Here is a 25941-nt window from a genome sequence, read left to right on the forward strand (position 1 = left end):
GCTCGCGCCAGGCGAGTCTCCGCGTCTCCCTCGCGAACTCGGTGAAAGGAATTGGCGCCGTTCGACACCAGGCGGATCCGCTCTGCAGCAGCAACCCAGCTCCAGCCGCAGCCGCAGCCGCCGCCTGGGCCGAGGAGCAGCCTCAGCCGCCGCCAGTGGCCGAGTGAGCGGAGCCGAGTTTGAGCCAGCGCCTAGCGGTGAATCGGGGCCTCACCATGAGTTCCTCGCCTGTTAATGTGAAAAAGCTGAAGGTGTCGGAGCTGAAGGAGGAGCTCAAGAAGCGGCGCCTGTCCGACAAGGGCCTCAAGGCCGAGCTCATGGAGCGTCTCCAGGCCGCGCTGGACGACGAGGAGGCCGGGGGCCGCCCCGCCATGGAGCCCGGGAACGGCAGCCTAGACCTGGGCGGGGATTCCGCCGGGCGCTCGGGAGCAGGCCTCGAGCAGGAGGCCGCGGCAGGCGGCGATGACGACGAGGAGGAAGAGGAGGAGGAGGAGGAAGGGATAGCCGCCCTGGATGGCGACCAGATGGAGCTCGGGGAGGAGAACGGCGCCGCGGGGGCGGCCGACTCGGGCCCGATGGAGGAGGAGGAAGCCGCCTCGGAGGACGAGAACGGCGACGACCAGGGCTTCCAGGAAGGGGAGGATGAGCTCGGAGACGAGGAGGAAGCCGCGGGCGACGAGAATGGGCACGGGGAGCAGCAGCCTCAACCGCCGGCGGCGCCGCAGCAACAGCCCCAGCAGCAGCGCGGGGCCGCCAAGGAGGCCGCGGGGAAGAGCAGCGGCCCCACGTCGCTGTTCGCGGTGACGGTGGCGCCGCCCGGGGCGAGGCAGGGCCAGCAGCAGGCGGGAGGTAAGAAGAAGGCGGAAGGCGGCGGAGGCGGCGGTCGCCCCGGGGCTCCGGCGGCGGGTGAGTGCTGCGTGGTTGGTTGCGCGCGGCGGGAGGCCCGCGCGGGGTGGGGACCGTGCCCAGGCCTGCCGGAGCCCCGCTGGGGGAGGAGGGAGCCCCGCCGCGGGAGGGAGCCCCCGGGGGGGGCGGGGGCCCCTGCGAGGGGGTGGGGGGAATCCCGGATTAGACGTGAGGCCTCTGCTCGGTGTGTGACGGCGGTGGCAGCGCCTCCATTATGTGGCTGGAGAGCCGGGGTGGGGGGGGGGGGAGACTGCAGCTGCCGCTGGAGGGGGAGGAGCCGCGGTGGCGCCGCCGTGCTGCGTGCGCGCAGTGCGGGCACATGTCTCGGGGGGAGGGGAGGCCCGGGGCCCCGGCGGCGCGCTGTGGCGGCTCCGGGCCGCGGTATTGTGCAAGGCGCGCCGGGCTCGGCGTGACGTCACTTCCGGCGGGCGGGGCCGGGTGGGTCCAGCGGCGAGCAGTACAATGCGGCCGCGGGGAGCGCGGGCCCGGGTGGGGGAGGGGAGTGCGGGCGGGGCGCTTCGGCCCCTCCCCCCTTCCTGAACTCTCTCTGGGATACACGTGGGCTTCGGGCCTGGGCCGCGCTGAGTTTTCATTAGCATTTTCGAATATTCGAGTAGGTTGGCGAAATTAGCAATGTCCTTAGACTGCGTCACTAATTCTAGTCCAGTTCCAAGCGGGTTTTTCTTTGAATTCTCATTTGAGTCGTCGATAGAAAACACTTAAAAAAATGAACGGGGAAAGTCGAGCTTTTTTGGGGCGTCAAAACAGAATAGGTTTTTTTGTTTGTTTTGTTGCGGCGTGGTCTCTTATAAAGGGGTGTCGTGTGTTGTAGGAGACGGCAAAACAGAACAGAAAGGCGGAGATAAAAAGAGAGGTGTTAAAAGACCTCGAGAAGATCATGGCCGTGGCTATTTTGAGTACATTGAAGAGAACAAGTATAGCAGGTAGAGGATGTTAACGTAGTGTTGCTTGTCACCTGTTCATTGTGCTTTGGTGGGGAAAGCTGTATCAGGAGACAATTCTGTCTTTCAGAGCCAAATCTCCTCAGCCACCTGTTGAAGAAGAAGATGAGCACTTCGACGACACAGTTGTTTGTCTTGATACTTGTAAGTGAAGCTGTTTCTCCCCCGTTCCTCCCCCAGTTGTCAACTGTGGTTTTTGGTTACAAAATATTAGAAAACTTAACACGTGTAAACAGCTGTTTTAAAAGTAGGAAGATGATGGCTTATATTCAGATTCTGGTCACTTAATATTTAGTACAGTAGTTGTATTGATAATTTTACAGGCTCTAACAATTTGATGTTTTTTGGTATGGCTTAAAAGTTCTCATTTGTAGGAATGTGAAATTAATGCCAATATTTGACTGTCTAGCTAATGGAAACTTGTAAGACTAATAACTTGTCTATATAGGCTTCTACGATAAATGTCATTTTTTTTGTGGGATTATGTTAAGTGAGCTCTTTGGGCTTAGTTAAATATTAATGGCTTTTCCATTAGCACGCCATTATATTCCCTATTCTAAAAGATTGTAATAATACTTTTTCAATAACTGCTCTTTTGTTCTCAATTCCAGTTCAGTAGCTGCTGCTTTAAGCTAAGTTGATTTCTTCCAAAGACCTGGGGCAGCAGCAGTGGGCTATCACTGGGCCACTAGCTTTCTTCAGCAGCGAATGGTATCAATGGCAGCGCTGTAAATACTGCTACTTTACCCAGTTGGGTTGCAATTGAGTATGAGGAAGTATTGCAAACCTCTAAATGGGCCTTGGCTGTCAGATTCCTAATTTTTCTAATACAAAAAAAAAATCATTTGTTTGGTGTAGTGATCAGAAAGTACAATTCTTTCTGTGATAGAACAAAGGGTAGAAATAATTGCTTAGAGGTAAGGTGTCAACTTGTCCTGTAGATTGAGGAGTTGAAGCTTAGAGTCTCATGTTTTGGAATACATATGGTTTTCATTTAGATGTGTAAGGCAGTGTAAATATAAGTCTTGATTTCTTATTGCATACGCTTTACCGCATAGTTGAGATAGTGGAGTTGTTTTTTTTTTTTTTTAAAGACTTGCCCATGGAAGAGTAGTTGAATGTTTTACGTTAAATTCAGTTGCTTAAATAGTGGTGAGATATTGAAGCAATGATTTGGCAAGGTAATACTATTATAAAAGGCTTTTAGCTCCTCACCTAGGGATATCAATTTAAGTGCATTATTGGGTTCAAACACAATTGGTTGAATTGAAAATTCTGTTAGTGATGATCGGGAATAAAAGAACAAAGCTAATTTAAGGAGAATTCCAAACTGTAGATTTAATTTCATATCACCAGTAGCTTTCCAACTTCAGTGCTCCCTTGACTGAGAACTCAGAAGGTGCATGCTAATGAGCCAGTGACCCAAAGGTAGCTAGGTTAAAGACGTTTTGGATTTGGATTATTCCAAAGTGTGTAATCCCCCATTGTTATTGATTATCAGGCAAGTCTGGGGAAAGGGGACCTAAAATGCTGTAGTAGTAACAGCATTAGATGACCAGGTTTGTATTTTGCAGATTGAAACTGCCTTAACAAGTTTTAGCAAACAATTTAAGATCTAGAGCCCCTGTAAAGTGCAGGATCAACAGCTCATACTCGTATTTTAAAATACGTGATCATGGCCTCCCTTCAGTTTTATTGTGGCACTGGTAAATTCTACCTGGTCTGGCATGCTTCACTTTGATTTCCTGCTATCCTCTACTGCTTGCCTCTAAATCAAGGTAAAGAGCAGAGCAGGTATGTATTAATGTCACATTGTCTTGATTATTTTATATACTTAAAATACACATACTAAACCTCGATATTTGTTAGTTGCACAGGTAGTGTATGCTCTAGTTCATAATTTGGCAAGAATTGACTTGGTGGGAGCGGGGCTTGAACTGAAAATTCGAACAACAGCATGATCTGTAAAAATGTATGCAACATTAAGAAATATGAGAAAATTTAATAAAGTTTTGTCTACATAGCAGATACATTTGTATTGGATATCAAAAGAAATAATATGGTATTTGATATAATTGCAGATAATTGTGATCTACATTTTAAAATATCAAGAGATCGCCTCAGTGCTTCTTCCCTTACTATGGAGAGTTTTGCTTTTCTTTGGGCTGGAGGAAGGGCATCCTATGGTGTGTCAAAAGGCAAAGTCTGTTTTGAGATGAAGGTAAATGCAATTTTGTGATGATGTCTTTTTTTCCTTAAGAACCTTTGTGAGTTTTTCCCTGACACTTAGATGTCATTGGAACTTGTAATTTTTCAAGTTTTTGTGGGACTTGGAATCTATGATTTGTAACAGTTTAGGATGTTTGTTATATTAGAAGTTGCCATATAGAGCCAGCCTAATTTTTATTTAGGGTGTTCATTTTTTATCAGGCACTTGAAAGGCCCACCATGGGTTTGAAAATAAATTTGGTTAGGCTCCTGTTTCTGTTCCAGAGAAAAAGCATGTTAAATGAATACTTCAGTTGGTTTTGAGTATTGAGAATATGTAATTTCAACGTTTTCTTTTAAACGTGAATTAACCAAGTACTTAACCATTTTCCGTTTCAAGTTAAAAGCCCTTACATCAGTTGTTGAAGTTCTTGTGAATGTTAGGGGGAAGAGTAGAGTTGGTATCTTTCTGTACTTTGTAGCTGGAGAAAAATTAGCCCATTGCCCGAATGAAATAAACCAGCGTTGGTTCAGTGGTTTATTTTCCTTTGTTTACAGTTTAATCATTTATGATTTGACTTCCAGGTTACAGAGAAGATCCCAGTAAGGCATTTATATACAAAAGATATTGACATACACGAAGTTCGGATTGGCTGGTCACTAACCACAAGTGGAATGTTGCTTGGTAAAGTTTCCATTTGAGTATCTATGTACTCATGAGTGTTCAGGGTTTGATTTCAGTAATTAGACTAGAAGGCTTTCTAAACTTTTTGCCTGTTTTTAGAGATGAATAATAATAACATGGACACTGGCTAAATTTTAGCTTTTCTTTCTTTGTGGTTACTTGGTTTATGACTGATGGTTGAAATAGAATATTATCCATGGTATGCAATTTGTCAGCTAGTTATATAACCACCTAGCTCTCATTAACTTTATATCTAGTATAAACCCTACATCTGGAATGTTAAAAGTACGTGGGTCATTGGACTTTTGAAAAACTGATTTCATGAAAGTTAATTATTTTCTTAGGTGAAGAAGAATTTTCTTATGGGTATTCTCTAAAAGGAATAAAAACATGCAGCTGTGAGACTGAAGATTATGGAGAGAAATTTGATGAAAATGATGTGATTACATGTTTTGTTGTAAGTCGTAGCTAAACTTCTACATATAAATAGCAAGTTAATAGATAAGAGTATTTTAACATTATATCGTTGTCAGTTTTCAATACTAATTCATTTTGACTGAAAACTACTTAATGTGAAGTTGATCCGAAAATCTAGTCTTTTAGGGCAATATTAATTTCTGCTTGTGGATATAGGTGTTCTAGTTGTATATAACGAAATGTTACCAAAGCTCTTTAACATATAACCTAAATATGTTTTCTACAGGATAAAGCTTCACTCCTAACTTGAATTTTGAAGTTTTTTTTAAAAGAAGTATTATAAGAAGTAGATTAAAACCCATTAATTTTTTTCTCCAATTAACAGAACTTTGAAAGTGATGAAGTAGAACTCTCCTATGCAAAGAATGGACAAGATCTTGGCATTGCCTTCAAAATCAGTAAGGAAGTTCTTGCTGGACGACCACTCTTCCCGCATGTTCTGTGCCACAACTGTGCGGTTGAGTTTAATTTTGGTCAGAAGGAAAAGCCATATTTTCCAATACCTGAAGACTATACTTTTATCCAGAATGTCCCCTTGGAGGATCGAGTTAGAGGACCAAAGGGGCCTGAAGAGAAGAAAGATTGTGAAGTAAGTCACTTTAAAAAAAGAATTTTGAAGGTTGCTTTTGCTTGGCAAAAATGACATTTAGAAGAGTTGGATGGTTGCTCTGTTTAATTTACTAACTGCCATACATGTTAAAGTTCAGATATGTAAACTGAGCTTTTGTGCATTTAAAAAAAATATTTAAAGAATTCTTTCCATTGTAGGTGGTTATGATGATTGGCTTGCCAGGAGCTGGAAAAACTACCTGGGTTACTAAACATGCAGCAGAAAATCCTGGTAAATACAACATTCTTGGAACAAACACCATAATGGATAAAATGATGGTAAGTAGATTGGGCATGATTTCAGCATTTTTAAGACTAGAAGGTATTCGGGGTAACGGTTTTGTTTGTCTTTATTCATTTTGTGTTAGTATCTTAGAGATAGGAGTTCGGGCGGTTAAACTGGTTATTTAAGCAGGCTCTTTACCTGTAAGGTAAACTGCCTTCCAATGGCTAGCTTAGGCTTCCTTCTCTTTTCTATAGAAGGTTTTGGACTCGGATTATCCAGTAGCTAAAAATGAATTGAAGCCACTGGGTGTTGTTACAGTATAAAATATCCTTTTCTGTAGCAATGAGAAAAGGCAATATTTAAATTTTGAAACTTTAACTTTTAAAAATAGGTGGCAGGTTTTAAGAAGCAAATGGCAGATACTGGGAAACTAAACACGCTGTTGCAGAGAGCTCCACAGTGTCTTGGAAAGTTTATTGAGATTGCTGCCCGTAAGAAGAGAAATTTCATTTTGGATCAGGTGAGCTGCAGCTTTGAGATTGAAAAAAGTAACTGATAATTATAGAATTAATGTTTGGGGTTATAAACTTTTTTTTTTTTTTTAAAGACAAATGTGTCTGCTGCTGCCCAGAGGAGAAAAATGTGCCTGTTTGCAGGCTTCCAACGAAAAGCTGTTGTAGTTTGCCCAAAAGATGAAGACTATAAGCAAAGAACACAGAAGAAAGCAGAAGTAGAGGGAAAAGACCTACCGGAACATGCAGTCCTCAAAATGAAAGGCATGAAATTTATTTCTGCTGTTATGTTAAATATCTTTCTGTGATTTATATCTGTGAACTTAAATTTTGTGTCAGTAATACTGTTTCAGGAGTTAACTCTGTAAATGAGCGTACTTCACTTGTTTAAGAAAATGTAATTAAAACATGAATAGATATTGTATGCTTTGCAGGAATTAAGCTGCTTGAGAGTTGTAGGCTCTAGGATTGTGAATGTGTATGTAGTGGATTTGTAGGTTAATACGATTTAATGTTTTGTAGGAAACTTTACTCTGCCAGAAGTAGCTGAGTGCTTTGATGAAATAACGTATGTTGAACTTCAGAAGGAGGAAGCCCAAAAACTTTTGGAGCAATATAAGGAAGAAAGCAAAAAAGCTCTTCCACCGGAAAAGAAACAGAACACAGGCTCAAAGAAGAGCAATAAAAATAAGAGTGGCAAGAACCAGTTTAACAGAGGTGGTGGCCATAGAGGGCGCGGTGGATTCAATATGCGTGGTGGAAATTTCAGAGGAGGAGGCAAGTTAATTTTGAGTATTATTTATTTGGTTCAATGTTGAAACAAGTGGTAATCTGTAATCTTCTAGTTTGGGTCTGTATGTTTTTCTGCTGAATTTAACATAGGAAGTTTTTGATCCTCATGTCCTAGCTGTCTTAGTAACCATAGTAAAATACTTCATGCGATTTGATGGTAAACACACCTAGGTTATGTTGAATGGTTAAATTAAAACATTTTTTTCATAAAATAAAGGAATGGTCCAGAAGAACCCTAAGTCGTGTGTAAAGAAGGTAACAACACACTGTTAAATGAAACGTCTCTTGTTTTAGCTCCTGGGAATCGTGGTGGATATAATAGGAGGGGCAATATGCCACAGAGAGGTGGTGGCGGTGGCGGAAGTGGTGGAATTGGCTATCCATATCCTCGTGGCCCTGTTTTTCCCAGCCGAGGCGGTTATTCAAACAGAGGGAATTACAACAGAGGTGGAATGCCTAACAGAGGGAACTACAACCAGGTAATGATTTAAGATTCCTGTATACACTGTTTCTCTATATAGTTTAGTCTGGAAAGTTAAAGGCATATGTTGTGCAGCCTCAGAAAGAGTTAGGAACACAGCATGTACGCATAGTGATGGTAAAATGAGTCAATTTCATTTATATTGATTTTTCAGGTGCATTAACTAGCAACAAGTCAGGTGATGTCTCATAGCGAATAAGTTAATCACCTGAGAGCAAACACAGCAGAGAGTGCTCAGAGGTTAATGGCTGACTGGCAATCTTACCTATTTCTGTGGCTGTGTCTCCTCTTCTCCCCCTGCCCCATATACAAACCTAACAACTTGTGCTCTTTTTAAAGGTTCTTTTCTTTTTTGTAGAACTTCAGAGGACGAGGAAACAATCGTGGCTACAAAAATCAATCTCAGGGCTACAACCAGTGGCAGCAGGGTGTAAGTAATTCCTTATGTGCTTTTTTGTACATTTAATTGTATTTTGAATTCGTAAGAGTCAACCTTGAAAAAAGATCTTGTCCAGGGATTGAAGTGTTTATAAGTGTTACAGGGCAAGGTGTGAATTGTGTTGCAGTTGTAGCCATAATGTCTTTTGAAGACAAAATAGGTTGGAGTTTGCTGTAACTTAATATTTTAAATAAAATAGTATTTAATACATATGGTTCTTTTTACTGCTAGCTTTAATTGTATAAACTAACCAAGTCATAATGCGTTTCCTTTTGTAATGTGTATTGATAATGGGATATTAATACCAACTAAATCTGGCTTGATAAATCAGAGGTATGACAGGTATAAATTTGTCTCCAGCAATTACTCTGAATTAGATTGTCATTTCCTAAAAGCAGTTTGAGTGGCTTATTGATGTTTTTTCTTTAAAAAAAAAATTTTCTCTTACAGCAATTCTGGGGTCAGAAGCCATGGAGTCAGCATTATCACCAAGGATATTATTGAATACCCAAATAAAACGAACTGATACATATTTCTCCAAAACCTTCACAAGAAGTCGACTGTTTTCTTTAGTAGGCTAACTTTTTAAACATTCCACAAGAGGAAGTGCCTGCGGGTTCCTTTTTTAGAAGCTTTGTGGGTTGATTTTTTTTTTTCTTTTCTTTTTTGTACATTTTTAATTGCAGTTTTAAAGTGAATCGTAAGAGAACCTCAGCATTGTGCACGATAAGAGAATGTGTCAGTATTTCAGGGTTCTACATTTTATCTGTAAAATGTGACTTTTTTTTTTATCACAACAAAAGTAAAATGTTGCTTTGTACCTGGTGTCTTTTATTAAGAATTTACTCCCCCCATTTCTCAGAGATAACAGTCGGGAGTTATTGTCACAATATAATAGAAATGTTAGCAACCAGATTCATGTAAGGACTAAGTGGTCCTCATGAATTGCATAAGACTCTGTACTGCTCGTATTACACTCCATCCTCTCTGTAGTTTGCTGAGTAGTGGAGGGGTAAGCTAAATAGTAGTTTTTGACAGTAACTGGGAAGGCTCTTTCTTTTTAAGTAACAATGCAATTGGCATATTTGGGAATGAAGATAAAATTTGGAACTAAGATAGAGAAGATGGAGTGTATGTAGAAGGGCTGTTAAAAATGTAAAACTTGGTTGCATTATTTGTGGAGGCTCAAACTTGTGAAGGTTAAATACCATAATTTTTCCATTTGTTCTGCATTTTGATTCTGAAAAGAAAGCTGGCTTTGCCCATTTCTTATTAAAAAAACTTGTTGTAAATCCAGTTGTCTAATGGGATCTATATGAAGTTAGCTATGTCTGTATGCCCTTCTCCCACAAAATACTGTATAACTAGTGTGCTTGTAGTAGTTAACTCCACCATCTTTGTAAGCTAATGAAATTGTGAGTCACCCATTTATATCTTAATTTTTAATCATGTCAGTTCTTGAATGGGTATCTCCTTAGCCTGCTGATTTCTTTTTCTTTCTAAAGAAAGTGGGTGGAGAAATTAATTTAGACGTTTGTTTGCAATAAAAAGAATTCATTTTACTCTCGTTTTGGGATTCTCGCCATCAAGGTTCAAAATCCCTTTATGAAACTCCCAAGAGGAGAAAATTTAAGTGTGTGCTTTCTGGACAGCTTATTCTCTGTACTTGGAACATTTAGGTTTTAAAAACTTAAATGTGTACTGACAATTGACTTTTTAAATTATGAAGTAAAGTTGAATGCTTCCCTTCCCCTCCCCGCCCAGATGACTTTTAACATTTAACGAGGGGAAAAGGTACTGGCTGGGAGAAGTTAACACTCAGTTTATCATCTTTACAAAATGCTAATGGCTGTCCTCAACTGATAATTATATATACATCTGTATAATACATGAAACTCTGGGAACAGATGCTTTTAGAAGCCATCATGCAAGCCAGTCACTACTACACAACACTGCTAACTTAACTGTAGTTATGTGATAACATTAGATCCCCTAATTGTAATTTTATTGGGTTTGCACAGAACACTTAATCTTCTAAAGGACCCTCACTCATGTGAGGTGAGGAATCAGGAGTCAAACTGTAGAACTAAAACTTGACATCAGTTTAGTGTTTCATTGGTGTTTTAGGTTGCTTCTGGTAAGTATAGGTTTGTTTATATTTGACTGCTTAGATTTTTGTTTTAGCCATTTAAAATCAGATTTTTAACTATTTATACTCCTAGGAATTTTCTTGCTAAAGGATGAGCTGGAGTTGAGTTTCAGATGATGGTGTAGGTTCAGTTGAGAATTATTTGGCCTATAACCCTACAGTTAACCATAGGAATACTTAACAGTACAAGATAGTGCCTCAGGGGCTTTTGTCTTTCTAGCAATTAACTTAATGCAAGCAACCATTTGCATGAGTCTGCTTTTCAGTATACATCAGTATTACTGGGGTTGTATAGACTTATGCCGGGGCGGGGGGGTGGGGGTGGGGGGAGTAAGGTTTGTTGCTAATCAGTGTTTGTGTCCTAAATGTTTAGGTGCTATTGAAAAATCTTGGATATACCTTCTAGCTTAAAATTGCTTATTAAAGAATTCATATTCTAATCATCGCAGTGGGAGAGTGATGGCCAAGTGACATTTGGTAGGCTGTCATGCCTGTGCAGCACAGAAAATTTTGGGAAGAGAGATGGGATAGATAAAAATGCTCAGGAAAATGTTAAGTTTTAAGAAGCAGTTTCAAGGTCAGAATTAATAGTAACACCTGCATTTGTATGAAGTGACATAATCCTAGAGAGTATTTAAGAAATTAAGAAGAGGGAGTGCACCATATAGCAAAAAAAGTTGATGCCAAGTTTGGCAGAACGAGATCTGTAAATGAGAAACTTGGTTTATTGTTCACCCCTTCCCTTGCCTACCTCCCCTCAATGGCAAGCAAAACACTGAATAAACAAAAATTATCTGAACAGATGTCCCAGTTATACCCTGAGAAAACTCACCTGTGAGATTGCTCTTGGTTTAAGGGGTGCTTTCACTAGAAACTTTTGCATATAGTTACTTAATAGCTATCATCCTGAAGCAAGAATTGGATTAGATTGGTTACTAAGACATTAATCAGGAAAGAACAGAAAGTGCTTTAAGTTAGAAATCATAAAGTAACTGGAACTGTAAAAAGTTTTCTTTGTTGCTGGTAGTTTACGCCTTGTTACTCCTATCTAGCCTTTGGTGGCTGGCTCTGGCTCAGACCTAGAAGGCTGAGACCAGCTTCTGGCCCTGACACCCAGACAGCAAGATGAAATCTTAAAAAATGAAGTATGAGTCAAATCAGTTTGACATTGAAGTGACAAGAAGCCATATTAAATCTAGGAAACGATAAGCTGTCATTTGCCTAGGATCCTGTCTGAAAATAAATATGGAACTAGATGTCTTGAACACTCACAAGATTTTAAAGCTTCTTAAAGACAGTTTTCCTTGAAAAAATACTGTTTTCGAGGAAAGGTAACTTGGTAGTAGTTCTTTTTCACCTCCTGTGGAGTTTACTTTCATGGACAGACTGTTTTGTATTCGCCTCAGTTGTGGAAATTGACATTTTTCTATGAACTTTTACTTAATATAAATTGGCTTTTATCCTAGGATTGTTTTTATAACCCATCCCATTGCACAAATGAGGAAACATTTTGATAGCTTATAAGGCAATGGTATAGGCATCTTTCACATGTAAAGATCTGTAAGGGTATTTCTGATGTGCTTTAAAAGCCTAAACCAGAATAAACTTACTAAGGAAGGCATAAACTTGTATCTTCAGTCCAAGTCGTAGTTGCTGGTATTAGACATAAAACACATCTTAAAATCATTAGTTTCCATAATTTCCTTCTTACACATTGAAATGTTTTGAATCTAAACTTGGTCATTGTTCATATTTCTGGGGCTCTGGACTTTATAAAAATGGGTTTAGGTTTTAACATTTTAGTAATAGTTAATGAAAGTAAGGGTGTATGTTAATGGCAATGGCCTGGCAATAAGTTGCAATGCTTAGTTTATGTATTGGAACTCTTGCTTATGCGTGAGTTTTAAGGGACTGTTAAATTAGTGCTTTGAATTAGAAACTTACCAACTGCCTCATCTCTAAACAGCAATTTGGACTTATTAGGTTAAACCATGGTTTCTTCAAATCATTAATTGCCTTAACTAAAAAATAGGTAAAACTGCAATATCCTTGTGATGTGGAGAGCCTTTATCTTGGGTAATTTTCAGATGTGACTTTTTTTGGCCTTGTCATTGCACAACTTCTGTGCTAAAACATGCAGGTAATAGATGTAGCCAGTTCAGTGCTTGAGTTTTATTTAGGCTGCTCTAATCCCTAGTTCTTAACTTAGTACTACAGGTACATGTTTACAAGACATAGTAAAATTACATTGTCCACCTAACTCCTGTTGAAGTGACATTTGTTTTATTAATCCATACTAATCTTGATGTTTGAAAAGTAAATCCTTAAGAATTTGGAAATGACCTACAGTACTGATGGATGTAGTATGTGTCCCCTAGTGTTGAGGTAGGAAAAAAATCAAAACCCAGCATCCCCAAGTACCTTAACGTTAATCTTAAACTATAAACTTGTGAATTTGAACAGGAAATAACCTACCTTAACACATAATTTTTATATATTTTGCTGATTAGGTATGCCATTTTATTTGGTGGTCACATTTAGTAAATTTCAACCATGCAGATAGCTGGATCTCAGAAAATAATAGCTTTAGGTAGGAGGGAAATGGCTAACAAAGATAAGTAGGCATATATACTTTCACATCTTAGCCGATTGACTAAAGATATAGGGTGATAGGATATGTTCAATTAGTTTGCCCAAGGAATTAGTCCATGAGGAATGGTAGACTGGAAATAGGTGGGAATATTACTCATAATGTTAACCAGAATTACTCAAAAAAATGTTAACACCTGTAAATTGTGCAGTTAGGTTGGGAATGTGCTGTCCACCTGGGAAGCTGAATAAGTACAACTTGTTGGCATTATGTAGACAGTTGGTGCTTTCACTGGTGATTGTAGATCCAGTATTAGGGGAGTAAATGTTGCAGATAACTGATAGGCCAGGACATCCGTAATACGTTTGGTTAGGTGAGTTATTGGGACAAGAACTTAATCGTGTGTTTAATGTGTAATCATTTTATCACCTAGGAGTATTACAATTTTTTTTTTCCTTTTCATGCCAGGAATCAACATATACTTGCATCTTGACAAGGAACAGGGGTTTTGCTTTTAAACAAAACTGGATCTGTGGGTATGAGAAACTATTATAGTTGAAAGTGATGTGGGAATACCAGTCCAGGCAAATGGAGAAATGTCTTATGGAAAGTTAATTTGTTGAGTTAATTTGTTCAGTTGTTCAAATATTTCAGTTAAAGTCACAGCGCTACACCAATGGCACAGCAGTTATTCCTGAGCATGCCCGGCTTGGGTATCTGCACAACTGGATGTTATGAAGGGACTACAGGCCTGGAAAGCTAGCATAGTGTTTAAAACCTGTAAACACTGAACTGTTGTGGCATGTTCTTTTCTGCCAATCCTCTAATACTCCATTCTGTGATCTTACAAGAAGTAAAATTAGTTTTGCCTAGTAAGATATTTTATACTTGCCAAGCACTTGAGAAGCACTGCCACAAATTAGTATCAGCCAAAATTGTTTTTTTTTTTTAAAAAGCAAAAGCAATGAACTTTGAGATGGCCACTGTAGACATTTAACTTGCGTGGCTTTCATGAGAACGAAAAAAGAGATGCAGAGAAAGTGAGATAAAGTTAATACCTCAGAAGAACAGTTGAAGCTTACTTGAATGACAGGATAACTTTGTACTAAGGATAACTTAGTAATGACATAACTTTGTAATAAGTAGTTGTTAATAAGGTATCCTTTCAGTTGTCTGTAGTTAAGGGAGATGGGAGAGTCACGGTCAAGAACAACAAAAGGTTCCAACTTACTTTTTTTTTTTGAAAAAATAAAAAATAATGTGCTGATTTAAATTTCATCTCCTTTTCCTTAGTCTGTCCATGTGAATGTGCTGTGTGGAAGAGTAAAAGGGTCCAAGTAAATGTGTTCCAGTGATTCCAATAGGTATTCCAAATTAATTGCTGCTTGTACATTTAACACGTGTTATACTGGGCTTCCAGGATCACCTTAATTAGAACTCCTCTTATTTTAAAAAGGCAGGAGAAAGGGAGAAATCAGTAACTAAGTGCATAGATTTGTTTGTAACAGGAAAGAAAGGTTCTCTAGTATCTCCTTTGCATACCTGAAATGTGAGGTATTTGGTGGTATGTTAGCAATTGGTGGTCCTCTTGCATAGGTTAAAGGCAGTACATGCAAATAGAGCCAAGTCCCTTTAAGGTTAAATCCTTATTCTAATGGTTCAAATTCCTTCTATTTAATGTTATGTAAGACATTGTTTCAATATCCTCCCTACTTGTAGAGTTGAAATACTTCCTTACAATATTCTAATACAAAGATAGCTAGGATACCTATGTCCTTGGGTTCCCAAAATCTTTCTGTATCTGTATTAAATGCACAAATACTTTTTGTTAGCTTATAATAACTTGGAAAATGATCTTTTTGGATAATGAAGTGACGTAAATTTACATCAAAGTACAAAAAGATCAAGAAGTGAAATTTAAGACAAGGACTTTGATTATGTTAGTCCAGAGCATGTACTTTCTTGTTGCCCTGAAATTATTTAAAGACTTAATAAGAAGCTTAGAAGAAATTAGTTTTTCCCACTACATACTTGAGAATAATGTATTTTGGTGAAGTGAGAGGACTTGGCTGCTGTACTGACTGAAAATATAACTACCAGGGTTTCCTCAGTGAAATACAGTTCTACTCTGTCAAATAAAAGCAATCTCTAAAGACTTGGAGAGCAGACAACTTAGAGTAAAAGGTAAAAACTCAAAGCCATTTCTGTTCATTTGAGAGAAAACAAACTAGAAAGATGTTTTTAAAGCAAACTTAGAATTTAGATAGTAGAACACGTTTCATTTCACGTGACTAGTCCTTGTGGTCTAAGGGGGAAGACATTTTTATGAAAACTTAACCCTTTAAGAAACCAGTATATGCAAATTTGAATCCCCTAAGGGTAGGCCATATATAATAGGTGTTTTACAACTTACAGAACTTGGTAAAAGTTATTCCTAGAAAAGAGTAGAAAAGATAGCTGCCTGTTAAGTCCATGTGAACATTTAGTGAACAATAGAAACTTTTAATTTAGTACTTATAGTCACTGGTAGCTTTCTCAAGATAAAAATACTTGGAAAAAGTCATCTTTTAATCTCTAGAAAATAAAGAGTGGTTGAAAAGACTCAAATGTTTGCAACACTGATCAGTAGTGCTCACATTATGAACTTTAAAATGTAATACTTTATTAAAAAACTAAGCTTTTTTGTCCCTAAAGCTTGTCTTAAAAGAAAATTTAAATATGGAACTTAATGCACAAAAACAACATGTAAGATACCAGTATTTGGGTGGTAGAGGATATTATATATTATTACTGACCTGATTTGATGACCAATGGACCATATTTTAAGATGCTTCCCAAAGATATTTTATTCTAGAGTACTATTAAAAACCACAGTTAAAGCAATCAGTAATTTTTCTACTTTCCTCATTAAGGTATTCTGCTTTCCCAAAGTAGTTTACGTTAACATCACTTTTAAAGGGGTGTCTTAATCCCCATCCACCACAGATTTTTACCTAGGAATAGAAGGATTCAAACCCTATTTGATCCCTAGCTTTTTGCTGAAAAGTGCATAAACAGGAATCCTGAATTTATTATATAGACCTCCTCGCATTATAAAATCGAAGCAAAGGGAAACCAGCGATGGAGTAGAGGTACGTAGACTGAAGAGATGCTTGCAAATTAAATAATGGTATTAGGGATAGTCAGATTTCTTGTTGGCAAACTTGGTCAATAGAAATCACACGTCCAGAGAAAAGCTAGTTAATTTTAAATTCCCTGAGGTTCTTTTACTGAGATATAAAGCAAGTAGTCAAGGAAGAACAAAGAGGGAGGGGTGAGGGAAGGGGGGGAACTGCATAAAGCACTTAGAGGTAGTTAACTAAAGTAGGTATGATAAGCTGCAAAGTTTTAAACTTACTAATTGCCACAATTCTATTTTAATCAGCTATTTAGCTGGTACCTACCGCTATATCACCTAGTGTGAAATTTCGGATTTAATGGAATAATGAAGGAAGCAGTGCAGCTGGAGGCTTCAAGTGGGCTCGGAAGGTAGGTTACTCTTTCAGCTTAAGTTTGGAAAGTGTAAGCTTTTGGGTGAGAGGGACTAGTGAACATTTAGTAATTAAACTAACATGTGTTGACTGCTTTATACCAGACAACTTGGTTGGGAATGTAAAGATAGGGTTCTTGTAGCACAAGTCAGTGACCAATGGAAGTGCCAACTACTGTTAGTGGAACATGAAACAAAGTAGTGTGAGAGCCTAAAAGGTGGTGATGATCCTAATTCTAAAAGTTAGCAAGAGAGTGGAAGGTTATAGAGAAGGAGGTAGGAGAAAGGCACTATAAGTGAAGTGAAAAAATTTGAGCAGAGGTATGAGTTCAGTTCATGGTGGCCAGAGGTACACTGGAGGTGGGACTGGCAAAACTTCGCAGTTTGAACCTGAAGTTGGATGGCAGAGTGGAAGAAGATTGGACTGGAGGGACCAGAAGTGGAAGTGTCAAGATCAACTTGGAGGCCTTGGAGGTCTGGTAGCAATGTTTTAAGGGCCTAGAGCATGTTGAATGGTCCAATAATTCATTAATGCATTTTGTATCATTTTAATAGGTAAAGAAGAAAAAGTGCTAATGATTTAAGTTTATGAAATGATATTTGAAAAGTAATCCAAATAAGTAATTATATTTAAACTTCTGTTTTTATCCAGGTCTCCAATATATGCAGTCATTCTGCTGTGAAAATGAACTAACCTTGTTATTATTGAAGGCCTTGGAAATTTTTACCAGCTGAGAGATTTTTCTCTTACTCAGGGTAAGATGTAATCATAGTGTGCTAGAGCTGGAAGGGACTTGACTTACATAATCCATTTGCCTGACTTCATATGTTACATGTTATCAAACTGAAGCTGAGAACGTAAGTGACCTGCACAGCTTGTTAAATATCAAATTTGATTAGTACTCATCAATTCCTCCACCCCACCCCAACTCATGCCTTTTAAAACATGAGTGACTGTCACATGGAATTTTTAACATAATTGTTTAAGCTTAATCAATTTGAATAATACAGACTGCACCTAGCTCTGATTTGTGTCAGTAACGGCAGGCAGATGATCTTGCAAAAACTTCTTTCTCTTTTCTAATTACCTTCCCTTGTTAATGTCCAAGTCTTTCCTTTGGTGGCTGCCAGATGATTAGGATCAATAAAAATCTCTTAGAACATATATGTTTGACAGTGTCACTCATGATAGGGCATTTGGTAAACCATATAGCCTGTGTACCCTAACCCTCATAATGACAGCCATAAGAAGGTGAGCATGGGGGGGAAAATGCTACCGCTCTTATGAAGTGAACTGGAGCAGGCCCCTACCTATCCTGAAAACGGATTCAGAACAAAATAAAGTTTCAAAACATCTCTTCCTTGATCTGTTTAGCTCACCCGTGATAATCAGTAGGACCAGTAATAATGCCATAATCCTATCCACTGGTGTCTTCTTTCATACTTATCATTCCTTAACCAGAAAGGTCTCTAAGCCTGTGTTTTAAGTAATGTTGATATTTATTAAACCAAAAATGATGAATGAATGAATAAATGCTGTGGACTTAGTTGGGTGTTGGGTGCTTTTTTTAAATGGCAGCCAGTTGAATTATAAATGTCTTTACGTTAATGGAACAACATGTAATTCTGCAGTATTTTCCTTTGCACCAAACAAGCTTCTGAAAATACTTTTATGTGTGCCATGTACATATTTAAGTTCTACTTAAAAATAAAAACCCTGCATACATCCCAAAAATATTTAGAGCAGCTAAAAACCACTTTTCCTTTCTGAGAGATGACTCACCTGTTGAAGTGGAAGAATAGGGTCAAGCAATGGGTACATTTTTAAAATAAAAATTGCAGAGTGACGACCCATTAGTTTTAAGTCTGATATAACATCACTGGCTTTAGAAATCAGAAAGTATCCCCTCATTTTTAACAGGGTGCAGTAATACAGTTGTGAGTTTTGTTTTTAAGGCAAGTTTTAACATTGAACTGAGATTTTATTTCTTGAAACGTCAGATGTACTCACTGCTTACCATAAGGAAACACTTTTCTAAGCATGATAAACACGAGGTTTATTTTAAGTATGAGTCCACTATGTGCTATACTGACAGTAGATACAGGGGCAGAATAAGTTTGTACATACACATGTAAAATGACAACAACTTACACATACTTTATTTACTTGGTTGAAAGCCTTGTGGTATATAAAATGCTTTCTATAGTTGATCTCGGCTTTGTTCACACCGAAGTGAGTTGTATCTGGGTTTTCTGTGCTCAAGACTGCTCAATTGCTGCTGCTGCTGCTGTTGGTTTGTTTTCTTTCAGGATCAAGGTGGGTACTTTCATATAAAATCTTGTTTTTAATTCCTTCTCTGGCACGTCTTTCCTGGATTCTTAGCTTTGCATAATTATACCTACAATGGAACCTAGTAAGGAGAACATGAATAAATTGATATAACATACCTGTAGAAACTAATTTGTAATCAAAATTTTTAAATGCTTACAGATGACTGTCAGTGGTTGTGAACACATTCTTAAGGTAGCATTTTCAGATGTTATGCCATAGGTAGGGATTGAAATGAGCATTAGGATAAGATAAAAGGTTGAGGCCTTCCTAAATGAAGTATAAACCCTGACATGGCATTAATGCAGTGCCTAATGCCATGCATTCATCTGTTCATTTGACAAATGACACAAGATGTGTGTGTATATATACATATTTAAAAGATTAAAGGCAGTCCGGCAATATCATTTTATAAGATAAATTTCCGTCAGGGTGGGGAATCTTAGTGGGAGATTGCTCTGAGGAGAGCATGTCCTTTGGAACTAGATAAACCTATTAGAATCGTGGATCTTCTTGAATACTTAGCACACATACCAGCATCCTAAAGTCACCAAGATAAATCCTCCTATTCCAACGTCACATGATCTTCTAATTCTACCTGTCAAAAGGAAGCATAAACACTAATACACTGCATGTTATAATACTTCCTCTAGGAAAAAAACTTCAGAGAAACATGTTTTTTATGCATAGAGAAAAGCAGATACTCACTAGTTAACAAAAAGTGTCCGAGGCCAGCCACAACAGATCCTAATGAGCCATACAGTGTCGAATCCCGAGCACAGGGGATGTTTTCAACATCTAAAATTCCTAGGAGCTTAAAGGGCTACGAAAAATAAAAAAACTTAGGTTGGACAAGAGAATATTTTATTTTAGGGTGGTTTGGCAAAGACGAAAACCATCTTTAATCATCCTGCTTTGGTATATAATATGAATCTAAAATGGAAACCCTGAGAATTTGACCAGAAAGTCCTAAGCAGGTAGGGTAAATTAAACCTAAATAGATTATGGTACCATGGTTATGCTATAATTTGTTAATCAACTGGTTTGGAGATAAGGTAAGGGCATACATTATTTTATGAGCTCTTTAAACATCTGTATGAAATCATTTGGGGGATTTGGCTATCATTGAAATTTAAAAGCAGCATAATTTCCTTCTAATAACCTGAGATGCATAGATGGGAAAAGTGAAATTTTCCTAACCATGTTGCTTATAATATTAGTATACTGCTGTTTTAAATTCCTTTAAGGAGGACTGCAGATTTTCTGTGTTAACTAGTAACAACACATCAGTTGTGTCTGTAAGAATAAATATTTTGTGTTGAGACAAATCTCGTCTGTTTCTTGCCTGTGATATGACTTGCCTGTGATATGAAGTTGCCGTTGATTGTATTTCTTTTGTTGATAGTACCTGGTAACCATACCTAGGTGTGATGAAAAAAGCTGGAAATCTACAGGATTGGATTTTATTCTCAGCTCTGCCACTAACTTCTGTAACCTGTAGGACATATTTTTTTTATCTGGCCTGCAATCTGTAATGAAGGGGTTCAGCTAGGTGATAATTTAAGTTCCTTCAAGTGCTAAAATGAATGGTTTTAAAATTCTTTATATAGTCTTCATTGGATTTATGGATTTGTTCTCCCTCATTAAAAAATACTGCCACTTTAAGCATAACATTTTCCAACTTGAATGTCTTGTCACTCACTCTGTACTTAGGGGTTTTGGGAGGGCAGGCCAGAATTTTTTTTATAAGGCACGCTTATGTTTTGCTACAGCATTCTCCTATTCATAGAAAAAAAAGAAAGAAAACGTAAGTTACTGTTTTCAGTTAATGTAGCTTTTAAAAAGGAAGCCACTTGTCCATTCTTTGGGATGAGATATACCTAGATGGTAATATACTGTAAGGGAAAAAGAGTGGAAGAAATGGGAACAAGACAGTAAAGGGCAAGTCAGATTAAAGGTTGAAACATGAAGGTATTGTGTTTGCCTTGGCTCAGGCTTCTGCAGGAAAGACAATGTGACTCAGTTCCTAATAAAGCAAAAGTTATACTCTTGGATCATTATGTTCCTTTTTTTTTTTTTTTTTTTGCCTCTGCCTGTTCCCTCCCCCCCAACATGTTTACTTCATGATGTTAAAAGGCTCTTTAGTACAAATCTTCATGTACAAAGAGGTTGGGATTTAATTCTGCTTCTAGGCTTTTCATTTAATTTAGCAAAAGATGATTGTTTCTCACCCTCAGGTCAAGAGCCAGGTGGAATTTATGGCCCCGAGGGGAAGGAGGGTGTGATCTGTTCTGCAGCTAGGCCATTGCCCTGGGGGAAGGATGCTAAATAGACTGAGATGAGGTGGTGGTGTTTAATGTCAGATCTTAGTAGCAGTGAGACCAGCAGCTTCTACCACGGGGTAGAATGTTAAGATGGCTTTCACATTTAAGCAAAGAGAAAGAAAGGAACTATAAAGTGTTGGCCGCAGCATGCCAAACACTGCACATCTCTGCCAAAGACAGCACTTCTTTCAAGGCTTCTGGGCTTTTTCATTTGGATTCCGTTCCAAAATGGAGCCCTAGTGTGACCCCAGGATACACCAGAATTTGCAAACTTTGCGGGGGGGGGGCATTTGGATAAAATTATCAGCCCCAGTTCTTTGCCAAGTGTGTAAAATAAACTTGCTGAACATCTGAAATGGTGCTATTTGTTTAAATCAGCTAGGTAGGTAGCTTTCTGAGCTTTTTAGAGATTTTCAAATCCCACCCTCAGATTCTGACTCAATAGGCCCCGGGCATTGATGTTTAGGAAACCGCCCACCCCCCAGACTGGGAGAAACACTGCTTTTAGAGATATTAGAAAAGTAAAATTTTGAAATTGCAGATAATGGAATAATCCAGTTTATTTTGAAAGATAAACATATCCTTTTTAAGGAGTACCTTCTAAAACCAACAATGGGTTAGAGGCCAAGGATGCTACTGCTAAAGGTCCTGCAATGCATGGATCACATACAAAACTGCCTTGGTCAATGTCAGCGCCAAGGTTGAGAAGCCAATGCTTGTCGAATTAATCTCATAATTTAGAGGTGCCAAGGACCTATTAGTGCCCGGCCCTTTATATCCCTTGTTTTTAATTCTCACAACCTCTTTGTGACATTTTCTCTGCAACAGGCTCAGGGTTTAAGTAGAAGGCTAATAAGTGATGGCAGAGTAGAAGTGGAAGTCAGTCTGACCCTGAAAGCCTGTCATTCCCGCTGCAGCATTTAACCCTTTGATTTTTTAGTAAACACTAAGGTTCACATATAGAGAGTAATAGAACTGTGTACATAACTGTAGATCTGCATGCAGTTTGTATCAAAACTGGGTAAGGATGTACAAAGACTTTTTCCCCTACACTAGTAGGGAATTTTCAGCCTCCTGGTAAAGTTGGAGTTTAGACTGCTGATGACTTAAAAGCAAGTATGGAATACTGTAATGAAGTCTTGAGCTTAGAGAGTACACTGAACTTTGATTCTCAGAAATGGAAATAAAGGGTCTAAGCCTGAAGTTACTTTGAAGTTATGTTTGTAATGTTCAAGGCATTTAACATTCCTCTTTTATTCCCTAGTTGCCTGCAAATTTAAGGTTCACCTGCTATTAACAAAGCCTTTAAACGTAAACTAAAATTATAGACTTTTTTTTTTGGTAAGCTAATGTTTTTAAGCTTAGATTTAGAAAGGCAGCCTTACCAACACACCTTGATGGAATTAAGGGAAGCTCAAAAAATTTCTAAGCCAGAATGCCAGTTTAATAATTTATAGGAAACAGATCACATCAAATCAGAGCTACTTCATTTCCCACTGTTAAATTTATCTGCATCAGTGCTCATATTCTGCCTTTCCTTTTGTTTCAAAGGAGGAACTGGCCCTACTCCTATTTAAAACTAGTCCTCACTTTGCAGTTGATTACTTTATCCACTCTCAAAAGACTCTGCTTCTGTGGTTATCCCATCTTTCATTTGCATTACTTGTTTTTCCTCCTTTTAATAATCTCCAGTCTAGAAACATACAAAATAAATCCCCCTCTCTTGACACCCTTCCCCCCCCCAAGCCACCATCCCATTTTTCTGTTCCCTGTCACTGCAAAACTCAAGTTACCTGTGTGTGCTTCTTCACTTACAAACCTACGCTCCCTTTTACTTGCGTCAACCAGACATTTACCAACTGTACTCGACGGAAACAGCACCACTGAGGTTTTCTAAAAGACAGTCGTTTTGCAAAATTCATCATACTTTACATCTCAGCACATGTGGCACAGATAATCATTTGTTTTTGAAACATTTTCTTTGGCTTCAAATACACTATTAATCAAAAAATTTTTCATGTATTTCTTTTCTGGATTCTCAATGGGTTAAACCACCCTCATGACCCTAAAATGACAGCAGTTGTCTCTATCAAAGGTGAACAACCAGATACAAAAAGGATGAAAGCACCATTCAAGATCCCAGTGTTCTCACAAAACAGTCTACAATTTTGTGTTTGTAGTTATGGTGCCCCTTGAAATATGCAAGTTTCAAACAAGGGTACATTTTGTTAAAGTAAGCATATTCCAAATAGTATGTGAGACGTTAAAAACAGAAAAGGCGCCAACAGTGTATAAATTGACAAAAATTTTTTTGAAAACAAATATGGAAACAATTTACCCAACATTTATTCATAACCATTTGATGATCTAGGCCAAATTTAGATGGAAAATTCCCCAGAGAAGCAAGAACACTGAATAAGTGATCAAAATTTTCAAGCTGAGTAGACAATAGCCTAAAACTATAGGTGCAGTGTGGCACACAGTGTGGGTCTTAAATATTTGTGAATCTAATTGAGCCAACGTTAATCTCTCTATGGCTTACTATTTAAAATTGTTTCTTTTTCCATTGCGTTTTTTAAACACTTGTTACTCTGCATTGAGGATATAAAAATCGGGTTCCCTGCTCTTAAGACACAAATTAACTTCCAGTATAATGTTGTAATGATCCAGCAATGTACAAGGTGTCCGGGAGATAGGAGCAGAAGCACCTCAGTCTCTAGGAGTCGGGAAGCCCTTCAGGGGAGACCAGAGATAACCCTGTTTAATACACCCGGAGAGGAAAGCATGAGAAGAGTCACACGGGTTAGTTAGGTGATGAGCTTTGTTATCACAGGCCGAGAAATTAGGATTTATCCTGAAATCAATGGGCAGCTACGACTGGTTTTAAGCAGAGAGGTGGAATTATGCATTTTACAGGGTAGCCCACAGGACGACTGTGGAAGGTGAAGCGAGAAAGGCAGAGCAGGAAGACCTGAATGCCAGCCAGCGAAGCTATTGGTTACATATGATACTGCATACTCCACGTGGTCGAGTGAAAACAAGGTTAACGGGGGAAAAAATCTCAATCTTTTCATCACACTCTTGCTCTGGATATAAATTCAGTCGAATATAACCAAGTTCTCATTCCCCAGCATTTACCGATTCCTGTTAAGTGTTGTGAAGCATACAGCCTTAAAGACAAGGCACCTGTCCTCAGCTTTTAATCCCTCTCTTTGCTGGTAAATTACAATACGAGGCCCCGTCAACAAAACTTTCTTTCCAAAGGGATCAGTCTTGTGACCTGCAGTAAGCTATCGGTACCGGCCCCCTCATCCTCCCAGTTTGGGTCACTTAAATCGTGGCAATTAAGATAAAAATGTCGGGGGGTGGGAGGAGGGGAGCTGTTCGATTGCAGAGAAGCTAATGACACGTGCTCCCGGCCTCCCAGCTCTAGAGGCCGCATCCTTAGGCGCCGCCCGTGCTCCGCGCGCCCCGCCGCACCCCGCCGCATCCCGGATTACCTTCCCCTTTCCGGGCTCTCCGGCCTCCGGCGCAGCCGCCATGGGGACAGTCGGCGCCTCCACCCCGCCCCGTCGCCGCCGCTGGCCGCCGTGAGCGGACGCCCCGCCCCGCCCTGGCCAGCCCGGCCCGCGCCTGCGTTCGCGCTGTCCGCCATTTTAGGGAACGTTTCCCAGTCTGCGCGGCGGCAGCACTGGCTGAGGAGGCTGCTTTTGGTGTGGCCGCCATTTCCTTTGTTCAGTTGAACGGATCACGTCTTCTCTATCGGGGCTCTCCGCAGCCCGAGGGCCTGGACCAGGGCAAGAGGAGAAGGACTCGTGAAGCAACCGCGCACCCGGACTCTTGGCACTTCGAGGCTGCGCCTTTTCCCGCCCCCGCCCCTCCTCTCGCCCCAACCGCCATTTCTGTCGTCCGCGCGCGTGCGCTCGCTCCCGTGCGTAGGCGCTGGGCGCGCGCGGCGGGGCGGCCGGGGCCGCGCGGAGGGGGCGTGCGCGCCGCCGCCGCTTTGTCCTGGGAACGGGAGCCCCCACCCCCGCAAGCCCACGGCCCGGAAGTCGGCCCGTACTGGCTTGCGGCCCGCGTCCCCTTCGTGTCCTTTGTCTTCCCGCCCGGGACGAGTCCTGGGCGACCCCGTCAGCTCCACCCAGCGCCAGCCACCGTTTCGCCCCGAGCGAAAGTGTGGTCCAGCGCTCACACCGCTTACTCCCTGCTTTGGTTTCGTCAGGGAGGGGCTTGAAAATAGCGCCACTCGGTTTGCCTGAAGGAGACTGGGGACAAAATGGAGGGAGGACCTTGTCAGTGAAGACGCGTTAGGACGTTTGTGCCCGCCGTGCAGGCGGGGTGAAGTAGCAAAAGGCCTGCGACACGCGTTTTTGAATGTTAGGTAGTGTTCCACGTATACTGCACCCTACGACTGCGACTTAGCGTGAAATCTGCGTGTTGGAGACAGCAGTCGTCTGGTGTGAGATAGGGCTTGACGGCTTTCTCAGCCCTCTAAGTCAATACAATTCCTTTTCCCGTCTTTTTTTTCTATGCACCGTAAGGAAAATGTCCCTGTCAAAGCCATAATTATGCCTCCTTTGTTTATGTACCTTTATATTTCAAAGTATATTCCTGGGAAAATGTTCAAGCTTTAGAGTGTGTCATTGTGCAGAGTCATGCTGCTGCGCACACAGTAAGGGCTGGATAAGGTTCGCGGTGATTGTTTGCTATCAGCTGTCAGTGA

The 25941-nt window shown here is 40.0% G+C and overlaps 2 protein-coding genes across 3 annotated transcripts; one reads left to right on the forward strand and one right to left on the reverse strand.

Moving 5' to 3' along the window:
• On the forward strand, positions 1-9828 carry HNRNPU (heterogeneous nuclear ribonucleoprotein U). 2 transcript variants are annotated; one of them, XM_082833484.1, is made up of 14 exons: positions 1-906; positions 1739-1850; positions 1939-2012; positions 3950-4089; positions 4662-4761; positions 5106-5218; positions 5564-5827; positions 6007-6126; positions 6465-6593; positions 6681-6849; positions 7108-7362; positions 7672-7856; positions 8217-8288; positions 8748-9828. In XM_082833484.1, the coding sequence occupies exons 1-14, from the start codon at positions 216-218 to the stop codon at positions 8799-8801; spliced, it is 2478 nt and encodes an 825-aa protein (XP_082689610.1). In that variant the 5' UTR covers positions 1-215; the 3' UTR covers positions 8802-9828. The 2 variants fall into 2 exon arrangements, with proteins under 2 accessions (XP_082689610.1, XP_082689611.1); XM_082833485.1 differs by having other exon boundaries at positions 1-849; positions 8748-9826.
• Positions 8913-24782, reverse strand: COX20 (cytochrome c oxidase assembly factor COX20). The gene is made up of 4 exons (XM_082833483.1): positions 24719-24782; positions 19603-19717; positions 19429-19492; positions 8913-18976 (listed from the first exon to the last, which is right to left on the reverse strand). The coding sequence occupies exons 1-4, from the start codon at positions 24758-24760 to the stop codon at positions 18835-18837; spliced, it is 363 nt and encodes a 120-aa protein (XP_082689609.1). The 5' UTR covers positions 24761-24782; the 3' UTR covers positions 8913-18834.
• Positions 24783-25941: the final 1159 nt, after the last annotated feature.

This window comes from Leucopleurus acutus, assembly GCF_964270905.1.
Source record: "Leucopleurus acutus genome assembly, chromosome: 2".
NCBI lineage: Eukaryota > Metazoa > Chordata > Mammalia > Artiodactyla > Delphinidae > Leucopleurus > Leucopleurus acutus.

What these genes read in the sequence shown, in the direction of transcription:
- HNRNPU (XM_082833484.1), top strand. Translation starts at nt 216, where the DNA reads ATGAGTTCCTCGCCTGTTAATGTGAAAAAGCTGAAGGTGTCGGAGCTG. An exon ending in ACAGAGGGAACTACAACCAG is followed by an intron (nt 7,857 to 8,216) that starts GTAATGATTTAA and finishes TCTTTTTTGTAG; the next exon opens with AACTTCAGAGGACGAGGAAA. An exon ending in ACAACCAGTGGCAGCAGGGT is followed by an intron (nt 8,289 to 8,747) that starts GTAAGTAATTCC and finishes TTTCTCTTACAG; the next exon opens with CAATTCTGGGGTCAGAAGCC.
- COX20 (XM_082833483.1), bottom strand. Translation starts at nt 24,760, where the DNA reads ATGGCGGCTGCGCCGGAGGCCGGAGAGCCCGGAAAGGGGAAG. An exon ending in GAGAGCCCGGAAAGGGGAAG is followed by an intron (nt 19,718 to 24,718) that starts GTAATCCGGGAT and finishes TATTTTTCGTAG; the next exon opens with CCCTTTAAGCTCCTAGGAAT. An exon ending in CGGACACTTTTTGTTAACTA is followed by an intron (nt 19,493 to 19,602) that starts GTGAGTATCTGC and finishes TCCTTTTGACAG; the next exon opens with GTAGAATTAGAAGATCATGT.